The 20,746-nt window shown below is 37.5% G+C and overlaps 1 protein-coding gene across 1 annotated transcript in view; it reads left to right on the forward strand.

The window, feature by feature from the left end:
• The first annotated feature begins 628 nt into the window (after positions 1–628).
• C7 (complement C7) overlaps positions 629–20,746 on the forward strand; it is a 52,837-nt gene continuing 32,719 nt past the window's right edge. The window contains exons 1-9 of the mRNA XM_087443016.1: positions 629–763; positions 2,577–2,632; positions 4,400–4,475; positions 7,552–7,693; positions 9,618–9,765; positions 10,765–10,903; positions 16,938–17,108; positions 18,903–19,146; positions 20,081–20,191. Coding sequence (XP_087299142.1) covers positions 629–763; positions 2,577–2,632; positions 4,400–4,475; positions 7,552–7,693; positions 9,618–9,765; positions 10,765–10,903; positions 16,938–17,108; positions 18,903–19,146; positions 20,081–20,191 — 1,222 coding nt within the window. The remainder of the gene's footprint in view (positions 764–2,576; positions 2,633–4,399; positions 4,476–7,551; positions 7,694–9,617; positions 9,766–10,764; positions 10,904–16,937; positions 17,109–18,902; positions 19,147–20,080; positions 20,192–20,746) is intronic.

Genomic DNA, 20,746 nt, shown 5'->3' on the forward strand with positions numbered 1-20,746 from the left:
TCTATCATGTCCATTTGATGAGACACTCTTTCCAAAGGCAAGTAATGGTAACCACTTCATTTTCAGGTACTCAGCTAGCAAATTTTCCAGAAATTCTTTTGGCTAGTAGGTTCAGCTTGTATAACTCATGAACAGAACTGGCCTTGAAATAAGCAGATTTTCATAGGTTAAAATAAGGAGTATGTATGTGAGGAAGGTGGTGGCAAAGGCACTCTCAATGAGAAAAAGTATATTCACTAAAACTTGGTTGGCATTCTTTTAAAACATATGTAACAGAATGTTAAAAATGGATTTTTACGTGATGCCTGTTTTGACTGAGAGTCAAGAACAGTAAGTGCTCAATACCCCCAAATTTTAAAGTGAGATGTTGCACATTCGATGCAGTATTACAAAAAGAGTAGCCTTAAATCTGTCTGACACTTTGGCCACCACATCCTCAAGAGTATGCAAGATCGTGTCTTTTGGAGTATGAGGGATATAGGATATGATACCCTACTCACATTTGAAGAAATCTAAAGGCACAGGCTGGTTGACTGGCCTGCCTTTAGTGGAGTAAATCAACACAGCAGTATCAGTTACATCCTGGACATTTAGAGTTTGACAGGACAGGGATGTGTGCAGGTATCCCATGGACCAGATGTGGATATTTGGAAAGGAGCCAGACTTGAGTTGTCAGGAACTCTGCCAGAGAGACTGCCTGCAGGATGAAGCAACCCCAACAGAAAGCATCAGTATGGAAAGGCCTCCCAGGAAGCAGGCACTGGTGAGAGTCAAGGGTGATGAACAGAGAGATGAACCATTTGTGCCAGAGAATGGTGGTTGTAGATCCCCAGTGGGGGACATCCCAAGAACCACAAGAACACGGTGAGAGAAGAAGAATTGACATTCAAACATCCAGCACACTCTGATTTACCAACACCAGACTAGCTGGATCAGTCAAGCAAGATCCTTTTTGGCTCCTGCCCCTCTTATTCCCCTCTCTCTGACTTTGAAGAAGACAGAGGAAGCTTGGGGAGGTGGGGAAGAGATGCAGAAGAGCAAGGCGGAGGAATTTTGAAGTAGACCCCACCCCTCCCCCTTATAAGCCTCCAAGAACCGAGAGTAGGAGAGAAATTTAAAATTGGATGATAAACTGAAATTTGACTATTAGATTGTTCCAAAATCTTTATTTTCTGAAAATGTGACTATTTGTTAATGCCTGGAAGTGACTAACAAAGCTATGAGATAGGCTTTCCCAGTGGCAGGAAAAATGAGTTGACATACCACAGAGTAAAGACATATTGTTGAAAAAGAAAAAAAATGCAGTTTATAATTAAAAAAAAAACAACAACTGACCTTTAAAATGTGTTGCTTTACATTGTGTGCTTCACATGTTTGTTGAAAAGTCAGAAATGTAGTCATAGCCTCCTCCACCATTGTTCACTCATTTCCAGGATGCCCACAGCTCTTGGTACCTCTCTGCCCTTTTGGTTAAGCTAGTCAGAATAATGGGTTAAAAGATTTATAGAACTATAAAAGTCAGAAGTAGGCAACTAGGATTTTACAACTGAAAGGAAGATACCCAATAAGAGGATGGGTGATCTAGAAAGGCTAGTACAAGAGCCTGGAAAAGATGTTAGGATGCCACTCCATAGCTACATTGAGAGAAAAGTGGTTTGAGCAGGTCAGGGAGAAGAGAAAGAATACTGACCTGTTATAATGTGGGGTGAGACGATTTTAAGGACTTTTATACTGGGTTATCAATTGAACAAGTTTGATATCTTTAGAGAATCTCCTGTAAAGATTTGAATTGTATTCCCCCACTCCTTCAGTTGTCAAAGTAGAAAAGCACATAGAAGTAAAAATAAAAGGAATTACCTACAATTTCACAGCCAGAAATAAACTATTATCCTCTGTTATATTTCTTTCTAGATTAGTTTTCAATACACGTTTGATTTCCACGTTTTATGTACAATTTTGTAACCTGTCAGATGCTCAATATTTAGGCTGGTGTTCTCATATAGAGATGATTATAAAAGAACTTGGAGGTGTTTTAAAACTGAAGGAGCCACCCACAGAACTAAGGAGTACATGAGCGGCACCACTCCTCTGGCGAGGGGGGTGCCTCAACTTTTGATTCTTCATTTATGAAGTTTATTTCCCTTTTAACTCCTCAGTTCCTGTCTCTGCTCTTTCTTCCAGGCTTTCTTCCCTCTGGGTGTCCTCATGGGTGCTGAAGTTAGAGAGGAGAGTGGAGAAAGGAATTAAAAGACGATGGGACCCTACAGAAAGGCTTGCGATCATTTAACTTGAGTGAACGTTTTCAGTTTGTTAGTCCACGACATCGCCCAGCCCCTAGTTGTCTTTATAGAAATGAATAGCGGGAGGTGAGCTCAGCAGAATTATAATAAGCTTTTATGGAAAACGGAAACTTAAAAGACAAGCAGAATCATCAAGGCTTCTCCATGGTTCTTCACTCTTTATCTTCCCGACTCACAAATTGTGACTGGTACCAAGGTATTCACTTTCAACTCATTAAAGAAATGCAAACTAGAATAATGCTTTATTGTCTCTTTTTTTTTTTTTTTTTTGCCCAGGCAATAAGTTTGCTCATCTTGGTGGGATTTATAGGAGAGTTCCAAGTTTTTTCAAGGTAAGAAATTTTTGGATTGTGTGTGACAACCATTAAAAATTATTTTTTTATTTTTACGAAATTCTTTAGTATGACCTGATTTTTACATTGCAGTCTGAGCCTGCTTATCCCTTCAACACTATATCTTTCTACATTTTGAGAAAAGGCGATGACAGCAAAAGCTTGTTTTATTTTTATTCTTATTTCACTTTATTTTATTCCCTGTACGGAAGAAATGTGAAGACTAAAAATATCTCAAGGTTTCCTGCTTGTCCCGGTACCATGGTTTTACCTGTAATTCTGAGAATCGCAGCCAGCCTACACATCTTACAGCAGAATTTGCTCTTTGAATGCTTTGGATTTTAAAGCTCGAGAGTTTTTTAAGAAAATAGTTTTATGGGCTCTTGAGACCTGGGAGAAAGCCAGCGTCATTTATCCATGGCCTTGTTTTGTTTTCAATGTCAGTTTGCTGGGATGGGACCAGGTCAGTCCACTTTATTGGGCTATCAGAATATGTGGCAGGAGCGCTGCTGTTGACTGGGGTTACAAAGAGGACCAAGACAGCATTGAGAGTCTGTGGGGGATTCAGATCTTGAAATAGTTGATTTCAATACAAATGTGCTAAGGGCTCTGAGAGAGGCCTGCTCAGGGTACTGTGGGAGCACATAGGTGAGGCCAAGCGAGCTTCCCTTCCTAAGCCTGGGTGTTTGGGGAAGGCCTCTGCCTGTCCCTGGGGCACAAAATAGAAAAACAGCAAGTTCAGATAGTTAACAAGTTAAAAATACTAAGGCATTTGGATCATTGGTGCCATGTCAAGGCTACAGGTTAGCAAGGTTGGCCCCATAAAAGCACCTGAGGCACACACACTACAGAATGGGACTCCTTACTTCCAGGGTCACCTGACAGGCTTACAATAAGCACAAATCACCTTCACTCAAGATGTCTCTGAGGCTAGGAAGGTACTCGAAATCCAGAAATCAGAAGTTTTCATTCCTTTATCCCTTGTAAAATGTGCTTTTAGGCTAGGCTTCCTTAATCTCATACGACAAAGCCACATGACCTCCTCGACATAGCTGGACTTAAGCATTGTATGAGAGCAAACTCTCCATTTTACACATGTATTTTATTTGAGTGGAATTGTTTAAGCTCAAATTGTCCCTACTTGGGGGTGTGCTTGAGAAGTAGCCTAAAGGAACAGGGGGAACATTTAAAAATAAATTCCTGTCCATTTAGCCTTTGCTAGTTTTTAGTTCCCACTTCTCACAAGGTCTTTTTAGAGCTTCTTGTCTCCTAGTTAAGAGTTTCAATCTAACCTTCATCATTTAGAATCCTTTCAAAGGCCGTAATACCTTCCTCCTATATGTTCTCATTTATCCTCCCAACTCTGAGCACTCTCTTATCTATATTTCTATAACACCTTCTACTGTACATGTTTCTGTTTTGAAATCTATCACATTAGATATTTTGTATTATGGATTGTGATTGTATTATTGTAATATGATTATTTGTTTACACATCTGTGTCTTTGTCTTCCCCTCTATCAATGGTCAGTTACCTATCTCTTTTATTATGTCTACAACGCTAGTGTCTAAATAGTGCCTGGTACATTATAGATGGTTAATAAATGTTAATTTCTAAAAAATGGGTCCCTTCCACGTAGATTTTTATATATTTTGGGATATTTTGGGGCCTCTTAGGAAAAAAATTGTGAAGCAATTTTTTACTATTTCTGACTATTCTCTGTGTCTTCTCTCTTATTTTGCTACCCACTTTATGACAATTTGACAGTGCCTCCTCTCCAGTCAGTTGCCAGTGGGGTTCCTACGGCCCTTGGTCAGAATGCAGTGGTTGTACAAAAACCCAGGTAGGACCATGCAAAAACTTCATGTTTATGATTTAGATGCAGAAACAGCTTAGGCATGGACAAAATGGTGTTAACTTTTGAACGTTATTTATTATGTTTCTCAAAAACATAATCAGTAATTTGAAGGGAAAAAAGTATGTCTTGTTTAATAATTAATATTGTAATAAAGTAATTTCTGCATTCTCATTTTTCCTGCAGGACTTTTCTAAATCTTATGTTTGAGCCTAGAAATATACATAGGATAAAAGTTAAAAGCAACTCACTAACTCTTTAACTCTTAGAGAAATAAGAATAGCACGAAATGAAGTTCTTAGATAATTCAAAATCTGTTTCATATTTACTGGGTTCGACTTTTCTTTTTATTTGAAACAAAGACTAACAAGTAGGAAAATGGCTGCTTTATTCTACCTAACAAATAGTGAATGACCACAAAAAGTCAAACATTTGCAATGTTTTAAACTTTAATTCCTGAGTAATACAAATAAAATACCAGACTTGATCTGGAGTTTATAGAGTACTTCTAAAAAATGTCTGCTTTTTTCCTTATTATAAATTATTTTTGGAGAAAACATAGAGAAGTATAAATAAAGAAAACACTACTTATAGTTCCACCATTTAGAGGAAACCAGTATAACAACATTTTGGTATTTATTCTTTCTGTTTATTTTCTATCTGTGTTTGCATTTTTTGAAACAGGATTATTTAATCATGGTTTTGTATTCTACTATTTTAACCTAACGTTATATTATCAACATGAATTTTAACAGCTGTATTATGTTCTACTATATGAATATACCAATCTTATTTATCCACTTTCTTATTGTTTGAGATTTAGTTTATTTACATTTTTTGTTATTATAAATAAAACTTCAATGAACATTTTTGTACATAGATATATATCCCCTTCTCTGATAATTTTCTTAGGATAAATTCTGAAAATATAATGTTTGCTTTAAAGGTTCTGAACATTTGTGTGGCTAAATATTTTTGTATTGAGATATGATTGAAATATGAGATTATATTAGTTTCAGGTGTATAACATGACTTGATATTTGTAAAATATTTTGTTCAGTTAGGATAAAAATTTAAAAATCATTTTTTAATTATTAAAATAACAGAACCATATTACTGAAGATAACTTTGTTTTGAAGCATCATCATAATCATCATTTTCATCAAGCCTTTATTTGGAACCTACATGAGTGGTGTTTACAAAATAAGTTACACAAATGCAGAATTTGGCTTCTGGCAAATATAATAGATGACATCTCTGATAATAGGGAAGCAGGTACATAAATAACAGGGCAAAAGTCAAATACACACCAAGCACAGAAAACGTTTTTTATAATTTAAAAAGCAAGTTAAAGAAAGAACACTAAATAGAAGTAGATAGAAGATATTTTTCATACAGTAATTTTTTTCTTTGAATAATGGTCATCAAGCAATGGATACACCCCTAGATTATAAAAACGAAATTTTCATGAAGAAAGAGACAAGTGAAAATGAAAAAGGGGTCAGAAAATCAGAATTTGACAGGTGAGAATGAGACCACTGAGAGTGGACAGCCATCAAGGTCATCCTGTTATATGGAGAGGGAAAACATTATGTATACAAACAACACAATCTGTGCTTTGAAACTTCAGAAAAGGACAAATTAATAAGCCACATATGAGAGGTGTCTTCATTAATTAAATATGGAAACTAAGAACTTATCAGGAGGCCGTACTAAGTTCCATTCCTTATTCATATTCCTCCACGGCGCCCCTGCTTAGAGGCAATGAAAGGTGCCAGAGCTGGGCCCAGGCTGACGCCAAACTGCTCAGAGTTCACATTTCACCACTGTGACCCTTTGTCCCAAGGACTTCCCACTTCTAACCTAAATTAGGATGGATGAATAGATTCAACATTGGTTTGTAAATCTAGTCTTCCCTGTTAGTCTTTGTTCAAGGTTTAAATTCTCTGGAATCTCAGATTTTGTTCATTTTTATTAATGGGGAAGAGATGAGTACAGGAAGAGGCTTAAAAATGTACCTTTGATTGCCACTAGGGAGGAAAGGATTTTGTAGATCTTTCTTTTTGTTTAAACATTAGAGGGCTGGCCCCGTGGCGTAGCGGTTAAGCGTGCGCACTCCACTGCTGGCGGCCCGGGTTCGGATCCCGGGTGCGCACCGATGCACCGCTTCTCCGGCCATGCTGAGGCCGCGTCCCACATACAGCAACTAGAAGGATGTGCAGCTATGACATACAACTATCTACTGGGGCTTTGGGGAAAAAATAAATAAATAAATAAAATTAAACATTAGAGACATGTCGTTATATTCATTAAATGATTTTTAGGATGCGTTAGTTGTTTTCCATTTGGCTTGATGATTTCCTCAATTTTCCTATATTTTCCCCCCAGAGGTTTGCCTTTGACATATTTTCCATTTCAGATGTCAAGAATTTAGATTGTCTAATAAAATTCCATTGTAGATGTAGCTTCACCTAGGTAACTGTACCCAGGCTTCTGTTTTGTAAATTTGACTTCCATATTAGTACATTTCTTTCCTGTGGATTGTTTTGCCTTGCCTTGCTTGCCTGAAGAAGGCTTAACATTCGACTCAAATCAATTGCCACCACTTTTCTAAAGGTTTCCCTAGCTCCACTTCATCTCAACCCCACCTCCCAGTATCCCTCTCTCCCTCCTCCAAAATTCAGTTCACCTTTCCTAATTGACTCTTGGTACGTAGCTTTGGCAAAAAGATTAATATTGTGACCTATTTCCTTATATGTCTACCCAGCTAACTCTTTCATGTTACTTTCTTTAAGATTCACTAAATTTTATTTTATTTTTTTTGCATTCAACCCTGCGAATAAATATATGGCTGAGAGTGCTGTATAAATAATAACTCAAGTGTTACTGGATTCAAGGGCATGTGGGTCTGTGGGTTTATTGATTTTGGAGATTTTTCTTCTGTAGGACACCAGAACAGTTTCCTGAACATCATTTCTCTAATTGTATTAACGTCTCTCAGATTTTATTTCTCAGACAAAGGAAACTGGAGATATCAAAAAGCACTACTTGCTTTTGTCTTTAGACCCGCAGGCGGTCAATTGCCATTTATGGGCAGTATGGGGGCCATCCTTGTGTGGGAAGTGCTTTTGAAACACAATCGTGTGAACCTATGCGAGGATGTCCAACAGAAGAGGGATGTGGAGAGCGTTTCAGGTGTTTCTCAGGTATTTGTTTCCCATAGGCTTGGCATGCAGAGTGTAAAGTCAAATGCTATTGATTAACTTGCTCAGTATACATTGGTTGAATTTTACTGAATTTATACTGGCCTAAAGATTAATTTTCCCCAAATATCAGTAGGATTTTTATTGGCATGTTAATCACACACTCAGCTATCATTCTTTCATATCCAAGGGGCAGCATCTGGTAATAAAGGTGGGGATACTCTTTGCCTCTTTGGAAAGAAATATAACAATCTACAGCCCCAAAACTTCTTGACGTTGCATTTTTGGTAAAGATGTAGAGTGAGTCTGGTATGCACATTGAGATTGGGCAAAAACAATGTTATTCCCCAAATTATTATTATTATTACAGGAAAAGCAGCTCTAATTAACTAATCAAGGAGCAATACAGGTCACGCCTACGTGTGGGGTGATTGAAGCATAGTTTTGGCATCAAGTCTTACTTGACCTGTTGTCTATGTTGCATTTGTACAGTCAAATTGATTTAAAAATGTTTAGCAAACATTTATTTTTCATGTTATGTGCCAGATATTGTGATGAGGGTTGTGGACATAGAATTGAAACACATAGCCTCTTCCCTCAAAAATATTAGTTTTATGGGCAGAATAGTACATAAATAATCCCTGCGTTAGAAGTGCTCCTCAACAATACCTGTCAAATTCCTATTTTACTTTCAAAACCCAAATCAGATGACGCCTCCTTTGGGAAGCCTTCCCTACACCCTCAACTGGTAGAGCTAATTCACAAATCACTTCTCTGTGTTCCCTATGTACATTGTACCACCTGTAATCTGGAGTATTTGTTGACCTGGATGTCTCTGTTGGTAGACTGTGAACTTCTTGAAGATATGGATTATATTTCTTTTATTTTTGTATCTGGAGTGCCTGGTACATAACAGACTCTCAACAAATGTTTGTTGCATTGGATTGAGTGAGAGCATGGTGGGGTGCATGCTGTACTATCAGGACAGGTGTGTGCAATGTGTACTGTGAGGACACAGGAGAAGGACATGCATTATAGCCTGTGGGGTAGGGATGGCTTCCTAGAGGAGATAATATTTAATTTAATTCTTAAAGGACAGTAGGTGATAGATAGAGAAAACCCTTCTAGGCTGAGAGAACTGTTAAGTGCAAGGTCAGCGGAGATGACAGAAAGCCTGGCCTTTTATTCATGTAAGTGGTGCAGGATGACTAGGTTGTAGGAAGCTAGTAGGAGAATGGCTGGAGATGATGCACAGGAGGTAGGTAGGGACTAGATCATCTGATATGCTCACTGCTTCCTTGACCCTGGGCTTATATCTATCATAATTTTGTTGCTGAATTATAATAATATGTGTCTTCATAGTCTTTCCTATTAGATTGTAAAGTATATGAAAAGCCAGGCAAGTACCATTTTTATTTGTATTTGCACCCCAGCACCTGGAGGAGTGTCTGGCACAGAGTAGGTGCTAAAGAAATGTTGAGTTTTAATCTTTTGACCCAATTCCCTTGCTCTCAAAGCTTAGACATCTAAATCACCAAGAAAAGCAGGACTTTGGCGTCTTGGTCAATGATCACAAAAAAGAATCGAAAGTTGAAGTGTAGAAGGTCAATATATCTTTCTGGTGGTTGATATTGTTTGATTTTGGAGGATTCAGACAAACTGCTTGATGATTATGAGTGAGAGCGTTGAATTTGAATTCAGGTTCTATTTTTAATTTTGTGTCAAGCCGAGGTCGGAATCAATTTCGTGTGTCGCAAAGTGAGAACCAAAATAATCACCAGTCCTTCCCTTGACATTCTGAGGATTTATTTCAAATTCACATTAGACTATCAGTGCAACGTTGGGGGTTGGGTGAAACCTTTTTAATCCCAGGTAGTGTTTCACTGCTTCCCTCTTTTATTTTTTGCGGGGCTTTTCTTGTGCGCAGGTCAGTGCATCAGTAAATCTTTGGTTTGCAATGGGGATTCTGACTGTGAAGAAGATGGAGCTGATGAAGACAGATGCGAGGACTCAGACAGCAGACCTTCCTGTGACCTCGATAAACCTCCTCCCAACATAGAACTTACCGGAAATGGGTAAGGTGCTGAGTAGACTTCTGTGCACATTGATGGGTTGTAGTTTTTCATTTTGTTTTGTTTTATTTTATAGTTTGTTAAGTCTACTAACAAATCACCTAATAGCCAAGCCTTTGACTCAGAGCTCTTTGCCACATCCTGAAACACATTTTTAATTCATATCTGTGTACCTGTAAATACATGTGGTAAAATGTGGAGTGACCAATTGTCCCTGGGCTGTCCTGCCTTTAGCACTGAAAGTCCTGCATCCAGGGAAACCCCTCAGACCTGGGAAAACCTGGATACTAGGTCACCCTATAGGAAAGAGAGAGAGAACTGATTCAATGTGTTCAATGATGTGGGACTACTCAAGAGAATGAAGAGACAGTAGAATGAGAGCAAGGAAAAAGGAGAGACAGCAGTGTGTTGGGATACTCAGGCTGAAAAGTAATTGCCTAAACCAAAAAGAATTCTGAGGAACTTTTAAGGGTCAGACTCAGGTTAACGTTTCAGGGCTTTAAAAGAGCCTATTTTAGAGTGATAGTTAGATGTAATTTTTCTATAATATTTTAAAATTCATTAACAGAGAAATGGTAAAATTACTCTAAAGAGTATACCATTTAGCAACTAGGAGGCAATTAGTTGAAATTCGTTGTAGAGAGCTCTCTCTCCTCAAGAGTAATCTTAATTGTGTTGATTTTATCTATAGATTCAATTCAATTGCCATAGACACAAAAGAGCTGTGCGTTTCCCAAACGTGTTCTTGGGCTGAAAGGATGTTGGATTTTCCCAGCTATTAGTTTTAGCTATTATACCAAGCAAGGGAAGGTGGATAATGTATGGTGTGAATTAGGATGCTGTTCTCTTTACTTGAGCTTTCTCAAAGAGATGCCTAACCATAATGTATTTCAAGAATTTCTAGGGTTCTCTAATGACACCCTTTTCAGCAAGTACTATTTCTGGTTTTTAAGTGCCTTCTCTTCCTTCTTTCATTCTTTTTTTTTTTTCTTTTTTAAACAGTTACAATGCACTCACTGGCCAGTTTAGGAACAGAGTCATCAACACTAAAAGTTTTGGTGGTCAATGCAGAAAGGTGTTTAGTGGGGATGGAAAAGATTTCTACAGATTGAGTGGAAATGTCCTCTCCTATACATTCCAGGTACTTAATTACAGTGATTTAATTCATTTCTAATCTGTGAATTGTTGCCAGAGATAATTATTTATATGATATTTATTTTTTGGTATTTGTTGGGAATTTACTTGTGGCCTAATACATGGTCAATTCTTATAAATGTTTTATATGGGCTTAACTCTGGGGTACAGGGCAGTGATACTTTTAATTTGTGTCATTTAAAGTGAAATATCCTTTTACCTCATTTTCAACTCTCTGTGCTCCGTGTGGGCCCAGGACCTTATGGTCTGTCCCCGTGTGGGTGTTAAAACTCAAGGCCCTGGCCATGACTGGTTGTGATAATCTCCTTACCACTGCCACAGTGTCACCTCACTTAAAAATGCATTTATTTTTAAATTGTGAAATATTTCTTATATACAAAAGAGAATGAATAACATATACATACAGTTTAAAGAAAACTAATAAAACAAATACCATCTATGCCCACCACCAACCTGAAGAAATAGAATATTGCCAATGACTTAAAGGTTCCCATTTACCCTTCTCTGCTCACATCCCCCTCACCCCTACTCCCCAGGCAACCACTATCTTATATTTTGTATTAATCATTTTCTTGTTTTTCTGTATATGTTTGTCCCGTATGTCTTTATCCCTAAATAAAAAATTTGTAATTTAGTTTGGACTGTTTTGGCCATTTATATAAATTAATCATATAGTATATATTCTTCTATGACTTGCATTTTCACTCAGAATTATGATTTGGAAATTTATTCATGCTGTTGTAGGTGGCATTTTTACTGCTGTTACCAATTTTTTCTTATAAATATGGCTTGAACGTTCATTTGCATGAGTTCCAAGCAAATGAACTACAGTTTCTCTAGGGCATACACCTGGAATAGAATTGCTGCCTTGTATATGTTACACTTTAGTAGGCAAAGTTTCTAAAATGGATGTATCAATTTGTACCCCCACCAGCTGTGTGGAAGAGTGGTCTGTGCTCCACAAACTTGCCAACATCTGTATTGCCTGACTTTTTAATTTTGCTTATGGTCTCAGGATCTCCTCTGGCTCCAGGCTTCTGTTTCTTGCATGCTGTTTGTGTCCTACACACCTAAACTCATCCTGTTCCTTGATTTCAACCCAAAATCTACCCATATGAAAACGTTATGGCTTTGAGGGACATTCCTGAAGATTTGGAGTGAACGTAGAGGAGAGATTTTCTATTGCAGTAGCGTAAACACATTCAACCAAAACAGCTGGCATCCTCCACCTTAAAACGTCCTTCCTTCTACAATCTCAGCAAAATGAAGTTTCTAGTCTCATTCTGTTTCAGTTGCTTTCTTGCTGTCCTCTTCCAAGATCTCCTTTCTCACTCCTTTCCTTCCTTCTTCCCAGAACTCCCCAAATTTCCAATTCAGTACTCCTTATCTATTACTTCCAAATTTGTGAGCCAAAGCTATTAGGAGGTACAGATGGAAGGGCCTTTTGTTTACCAAAATTAACCTTCTCCAGAAAGCAGTTTTGATTATGAGTAGCAGACTCACCATCGTCCAACTTACAATAGGATAAATTGCATGTAAGAGTTATTGAATCAACAAAATGGAAAGTGAGACTGATCTGAAAAATAATTGTAGCTACCAATTTTTGAATATCTACTGTGGCATCTGCATTATTTTAGGCAATTTGTGTAGGTTTAATCTTCACAATATCTCTGGAAGGTAAGTAATATTTTCCTATTTTATGTACGTAGAAATTGAGGCTTAGAGGACTTCAGCTAACTTGCTTCAAGTCACCAAATTAATCAGTAGTAGAGCTTGGATCCAGTCTGTTGGATTTCACAGTGCTTTATTTTTCTACTGTATTTTACTCTCCCAATGTATGGTATTTCATTGCTATTCAACTCTAAATTCTACATAATGAATAATATGTATTATAATTTAACTTTTGGCCAGAAGGGAGAATGTAAGATAGGCATTTGCAGAAAATTTGTTTTCTGCTTCTATTCCTAGGAGGATATTTTGATAATTCTTTCATAATTATAAGGGGGAGTTTTATAATATATATGTTTGGGTCAAATTTAGAAAGTTACAGAGCACAGAAAATAATAAGGAAGAGAATTTCTGACATAGTTGGAAGGTAGACACGCTGGAAGTCAGTAGCTCCTGAAGAAGAGGAATAATTTAATAACAGCATAATCCTGACATTCATTTTCCTCAGCATGGCTTGGTGTTTGGATTGACATCTGAAATGCCTTTCCAGTCACCGAATTTGAAGGTGTTTGCCAGAAGAAGAGGGAAATTATAGCCTATTATTGAGTGAAGAATAGAGTTGTCTTAAAGATCCAGCCTGAGGGAAGTGAGGGGGCAGCAATAGGCAATGAGTCAATCATTGAAATGTTAAACCCAGACGGGGCTGTGGAGGTGGTGATTGTCCTTCATAGTTCCAATAGATTGACCAACGGCCACTGGGTATTCAGATATCTATGAGGTGGAAGGCGACTTTTGGTTTGTTGGAACGTAAACATTACTAAATAAACTGAAACAGAATCAGTCAATCTCTCTTATAATCTCTGTTTTGGTTATCAGCATTGTAGTTTACCCAGGGCAAAGCTGGTTTCTTATTGAGTAAACCACTTACTTTGATGCCACGCACATTTTCTTTCCTCATATTTTTCATACCACAAGGAAGCCTTTGAAGCATAAACTCATTTCTGCTCCACGGTTGCTTTGCGAAGGTGCCCCTTTGCTCAGTTCAGCTTGGGAGACAGCTGAAAGACTGTTAGGTTTATTCTCAGCTTGTAATGAGTTGCAAATTGGAGTGAGAAATAGATTAGAGTGGAAAAAATTAATAACTTCCTGGGTCCTTCTGTATTTGGTCTTGAATGTACTTCACTATATTTTTTGAAGAGAGATCCTATATGTGTATCAAATAAATAACAAAAACATATTCTAAAGGCAATTTTAACTAATGCTTAATGATCTGATCCTCTGCTCCCTCGGTTTGTACCAGTCTAGATATCTGAGATTTCTAAATCTACCTTGTCAATCAGGAATAATTTGAATGATGACAAAAATAGTTCACATATATTAAAACCTTTTATATGATAAAGGTTTATATATGAACATTTCAAGTGCTTTACATGGATTGTTTTTTTCTTTATAATAACCCAAGAAGATGGGTACTGTCATCTCTATTTTTACAGATGAAGAAACTGAGACAAGGAAATGCTGAATAACTTACCCACGATCATAGAGGTAGTAGATGACAAACATGGGATCTGGACCCCAGAAGTGTGAGTCTAGAGGCCTTGCAGTAGACTATAATTTGGTGGGGTTAGAATATGTATAAGTGTTGATAGGAATGAGCCAATAGAGAAAGAAAATTGAAGCTGAAGGAGAGGGAGTAATCAATCAAGCTAATAAGTCCTTTGAAGAGGTGGGAGGGAATGCAATACAGAGAAGAGACAGAGAAATTAGCCTTAGACAGGAGGAGGGACACTTGTAGAGGAAAGGAAGAGAAGAAATGTCAATAAGTTTGTAGATTTGTTAGCCAGAAGTGTAAGAGGGGGAATGTTTGTAAAGAAAGAGGTTGTCATCTTCTGAGAGTGAAGGACGTGGTTGTAAGATTGGGGGATTGATGTAGGTGCAGAACTTTTGAAATAGATACTGTAGAGAATGGGAGAGAGAGAGAATTGACTAGAGAAATACAGGATTGGTAGAATATATTGAGGGTTCCACTGCAGTTGGAAAGCAAGAATGGTCTTATGGTGGTACCAACCTATGGTTATGTGACTTTTCTACAGTAGTGCTAAAGCAGTTTGGCTGCAAGCATTGAACCAGGGTTGGGATTTTGTCTGGCAGATATGATGGCAGGACATAGCTAGGCAAGGAAGTTAAGAGAGAGAATGGTTGAAGTCATGAACCATGAAGCCTAACTGCAACAGGAAGGGAGTGAAAAGTTGAAGGTGCTGATAGGGAAAGAAATGGGAAAATAAGTTGAAGAGCTAGTCTCTACAAAGTTGAATAATTGATATGGCAATAACAGAATGAGAGTCAAAAGAGTAAGAGATGTCAGAATGTAAGATGTTTGAATTTGTGATTTCAGAGGAAGGATCAGTCTGGAGGAATTCAGAGTCTAAGCTGGAAGAAAGAAGGTATTAATTAAGAAAAATTTAAGAAGATCACATTACCTTGAAAAAGATGATTCTTGCAGCTATGTGTAGAGTAGAGGGGATTGAGGAGATGCTGAACTAAAGCAGCTAAGAGGCTTATTTGCATAAATGATGAATCAAGTATTTGAATTGTAGATCTGAAGATGAGGGAAAATAGACTTTTTTTCCCCTTCATTAAAAGGAAGGTAGATAACTTTCTTTCTCAAGAGAAATAAAAAACTAAATTCTGTCTATCCAAAACCAAATAGGACTGAGACACTATCTAATGATTGTAGAAATCTCTAATAGCACTTTTAATAATGGCCTCTTTGTAGTCAATAATAATACATATATTCTCCATTTCAGCTTGAGCTGAATGTTTGCATTTGACTTTTAAACAAGCCAATTTCATAATACAATGAAAATAATGCTCTGATAAAAAGTATAAATAAATCCATCTTTTCTTATCTTCTGGCATATTTTTAGCATGCATGCCTAATTTTCAACATGGGTAGTGATAAAAGTAACAATAATTTTTGGCATTTTGCTGAATTTCTTTCTAGTCTTTTTTTGACTGGGCATGTATTTGCATGATTGTAGCTAACAGGATTATTACATTTATACGTGCTTTCTCATTTAACATGAATATTTTGTCTTCATAAACATCCTTTAAGATGGCTACATAAGATTCTGTCATTTTCTCTCCTTTTAGTTTTGTTTTTAAGGTGTATCATATTCATCATTTAAATTTTTCCTGTGCTTCTTTATGCTTTGATCTCAAACGCAGATGTGTATGGACATATAATAAAAGCAGAAATGCTTGTGAAGGGAGAATTACTCATTTGAGTATTTATATAGGGCAGACACTGTGGGAGGGAGTCATCTCCCATATTTTGTTTTATTCTCATGGTGATTGAAATTTTTAGCAAATTAGTTGCTTACGATTTAAAAAAATCTAGAGATTTTTACATAAAGATTCAGATTTATCTCTTTCCTTGAAAAATCAGACAATCTGTCAATGCTAGAACCTATAGTTACATATGGTGACTGTCTGATGGCTTCGAGTGTCCGCTGTCCCTTCGACAGAGTGTGCGCTCACTCCTTCATCACCTTGCCTTCCACTAGATGCTTCCAACATTTATACTACTTGCCAGACCCCTGTGGGCATTTCATTTTGACACTTGATCTAGGAGAACATAAAGGATATATAAGTGATTGTCTCCTCCATGAATGCTGGAGCTGCAACTTCACCGCATGTGGCTACCCTGTTGTCTGTTTCAAAATTCTTTTGGGATGGCCTTTTCCTCTACCACCCAGTAGAGGCAAAAAAATTCCAATTTTACCATTTGTTCAAGTCAAACAGAATTAGAAAGTTAAATCCACTACTGGATCACAAAGAACATTCCAAAACAAAGTCCAAAAGATCTAACTGCTTCATATCGCCTATTTGCATCTCTCTCCCTTCTTTTTTTTTTTTTGGTTTATTGTGCTAACATTGGTTTATAGCATCTCTCTCCCTTCTGTTGGAAGAAAAATCAAGAGCCAAATGCTTTGTAGTTCTCTGTTAGTGTAGCTTTGTTAATTTGCTCACTTCTGGGCTAAATGTAGACATTAAAGGAAAATAAAAGATGTTTCTACACAAATGTATTTTGTGAAGCACTTGGGATTGCTGTTATTGATACCATGTCTCCTGGTTAACAGAAAGTAATTATAGAATGAACTTTATTCCTTATACTCATACAGGCCTGGTCTTAATGACAGTGACAGTTGTTTTGTGTCAATGAAGAGCTTTGTCTTTTGGAGAAGACTGTATGAAGAAAGTATCCATGTAAAAGAATCCATGAAAAAAGATTCTTGGTTATATCGTAGGCCTTAACTTGGTCACAGCAAACTTTTTCATTTTCTTTATAGGTGAAAATAGATAATGATTTTAATTATGAATTTTATAACAGTAGCTGGTCTTATGTAAAAGATACCTCGACAGAACATACATCATCTAGTCGGAAGCGCTCCTTTTTTAGATCTTCATCATCTTCTTCGCACAGTTATACTTCAAATACCAATGAAATCCATAAGGAAAAGGTTAGTATGAAATATTGGTTAACTTTTTCTTATGTTACTGGTTTGAGTACTTCTAACATTAACAAAAGTGTATTTACCAAAAGGATCAGCTTTCATTTTTTAATTAGGGCAATAGTATCTTCTTCAAAAGGAGAACACAATATGTTTCTTTTAAAAGTATGATCTCGTCTTATTTGTTCTCTTTGATAATTATTTATACTTCTTATTTTCTCATTAAAGTATTTGTTCTTATTTGAAAATCTTAAATAAAAACTTATTACTTTCAAATCTTCTATTTAAAACTGTCCTAACTTTCTAATTCATGATTACTGATGCTACTAAAGTGCTATATACAATTTAAAAAATCCAATTAATATGTGCTTCCTGAACACTAACAGTAGAGTCTTTTTTAGAAGGTGCATGAAACTAAAAGATTTTAAAACACTTTATTACTTTTGAGATACCAAAATTTTCATCTGAGGAAGTTATAAGGCTTGTTTTTAGATATTTTGTTGTTTTCAGATACTAAAACTCTCATCTTGGGCAACCTGAACAGTTGAGACGAGTTTTACTATTTGATATATACTTATTGCTGAAGAATTTTTCAGGCTGATTATTATTCATAATCTGCATATTTTAATCTCATTCTTTTTTTTTTTTTTTTTGTGAGGAAGATCGGCCCTGAGCTAACATCTGCCAATCCTTCTCTTTTTGCTGAGGAAGACCGGCCCTGGGCTAACTAACATCCATGCCCATCTTCCTGTACTTTATATGGGACACCGCCACAGCACGGCTTGCCAAGCGGTGCGTTTGTGCGCGCCTGGGATCCGAACCCATGAACACCGGGCCGCTGCAGCGGAGCATGCGCACTTAACTGCTTGCGCCACCAGGCCGGCCCCTTTTGTCTCATTCTTTTTTTTTTTTTTTTTGTGAGGAAGATCAGCCCTGAGCTAACATCTGCCAATCCTCCTCTTTTTGCTGAGGAAGACTGGCCCTGGGCTAACATCTGTGCCCATCTTCCTCCACTTTATATGCGACGCCGCCACAGCATGGCCTGCCAAGCAGTGCATCGGTGCTCGCCCGGGATCTGAACCGGCGAACCCCGGGCCGCCGCAGCAGAGCGCGTGCACTAAACCACTTGCACCACCGGCGCCCCGTGTCTCATTCTTAAAGTCAGTAACTTGATTAATAAATAACACAAGGGAGGTGTAAAGGAATAGTGATTTTATTTATTTTATGATTAAGAAGGTGACTATGGAAACACGAGCTGTGAAAACATTTATCATTTCCATATTATATTGTTCACATAAGTGAGGACTTGGTATGAGATCTGTCTTGAACATTATTAAAGGATGCTTAGGAAATGTTTAAAAGACCCCATTATAAAGTGGCTTAACCTGTAAATACCCTGGTGTGGGAGGTAAATTATATGGTCACCCTAACTAATAAGTCACCATCAAGATGTGGACTCCAGGCACACATTATTTTCTATACTTATCTGTGAGATTATTTAATGAAGTTAATGAAGTTGATTCTCTTTTTCTAGTTGAGGAGGGCAAAACGACTTGGTCTTGGGGTTTTAAAGGTCATGTATAAAAGAAATTACCATGACATCACTCAGATATTGTTCCTATTTGGGATTCCAAAAATTCCTTAGATTGCTTCAAGTGGATGGGTCCAAAAGAGACTTCATCATGCATCAAAAATAAAAATTCATACAGTCTGGGTGGATTGGAGGTGGCAGTAGACGGAGACATTTCCATTGCCTTTTTATTTTCAACCTAAAACTCCTTTTCCTCTTTCTTCTTCCCGTAGAGTTATCAGTTATTGGTTATTCAGAACACTGTTGAGGTGGCTCAGTTTATCAATAACAATCCGGAATTTTTACAACTCGCTGAGCCATTCTGGAAGGAGCTCTCCTATCTTCCTTCTCTGTATGACTACAGCGCCTACCGAAGATTAATCGACCAGTATGGGACACATTATCTGCAGTCTGGGTCCTTAGGAGGAGAATACAAAATTCTATTTTATGTGGACTCAGAAAAAATGAAACAAAGTGGTACAGTATTTTAAAAAATGTTATATAAAAGCATTGCAGGGACTTGAACGGGGAAATACATGTAGTCAACTTAAACTTTAGAGCTTTAAAATACGACAAACAGAGATTAAATTGCAAAAGAATGCAAAATAGCAAGAATCCATTCTACTCTATTCAAAATCTTACAGGCTTTAAGAAAAGCCAGCCTACTCTTTTGGATAGTACCCTGAAAAATGAGTTAAGCCTTTATCATTACTGGCTATCTCCAGAGGGTGTTGACTGGATTTTTAGAATACTTTTTAACCTTTCCCATTTTTCAGATTAAATAATATCCCTAGACGAAAACTAATGAGGAATTTACTGATATTGCAGAAGGCAAAATGTTTTAAAGAAGTATTTTATTTACCTCTGTCCTCTACCTCTCACATTCCTTTAAAAAAATCTGCTCTGGATATCACAAGTTGGCTTACTACCTAATATTTGTAACAATAGCTTAAATTTATTGGATACCTTCCTCACAACAGGTGTGTTACATATGTTAGCAATGATCCTCACTACTACCCAGTGAGAGGATCACGATAATTCCTATTCCACAGCCTGAGAAATGGAGACTCAGTGCTATGATAAGACTTATCCAAGTGGATATAGATTGTAAGGAGGTCTAACTGGCTCCAGAGTCATCCTTATGCTATATTGCTGCTAGAATTGCCTGACTTTCGTTAGAATCTATTATCTATGTATCTATTATTTCGTTTAAAAACAAAGATCAAATATCCTTTTTTCTGACCCTTGACCCTTCTAGAGCACTTGAAAATGTACATATCACATCAGCCTTGATTAGATGGCCACAATTGTAGGACACAACCTCTCATCCCCATTCGCACACCTGGCTGCATCTCAAAGGAGGTCTTCAACAAATGTGGGAATTAAGCACCTTTTAAATGTTTTCCCCCAGGTCTTAGTTCAGCAGATGAGATGAAATGTGCTGCCTCCACTACCAATCCCTTTTTCACATCATCAAAGCTCAAATGCCAGGGGCTGAAAGAGGCCTTAAAATCAGCTGCAGGTAAATGAGAAGGGGGCAATTTGCGTTACAAGCTTAACCTCCATCCTTCTCTCTTGTGGTTAGTTCCTGGTGTCCAAAGGCCTTTGAAATTTTAGCAGGTACTTTATGTTTTTCATATATTTGGTTATTTTTGCCTCTGATCTCTCTTTCATATGTCATGGCAGTGAGGCATCACGCAGAGTGGAAAGTTCACTGGGTATCTCCCGTGTACTGTAAATATGTCCTCAGTGTACACCCCCTTTCTCCCCTATGATGACGGTTGGCAAAAAAGCCTACAAAAATGACGTCAGGAGAAGGTTCAGTTCCACTCTGTGACATGGATGCTCAGTGCAGTTAGCTTTTGATGCGTGCTGGTAGTGGTGGTGGTGGTGGTGGTGGTGGTGGTGGAGAGGGTGGGGAAGGTGGTGTGCTAGTCTTTGAGTGATTGAAGAAAGAACTGCAAGGGCAAGCTGATTTAGATTGTGTCTGAGATGCCATATTAAGGTGTTTGGATTTCATCCTGATGACGAGGGGTGCCATTAAAGGATTTAATACAGAGAGTAATTAAATGAAAGA

The sequence above is a fragment of the Ceratotherium simum genome, chromosome 18, assembly GCF_057802395.1.
Source record: "Ceratotherium simum simum isolate JZ-2026a chromosome 18, ASM5780239v1, whole genome shotgun sequence".
NCBI lineage: Eukaryota > Metazoa > Chordata > Mammalia > Perissodactyla > Rhinocerotidae > Ceratotherium > Ceratotherium simum.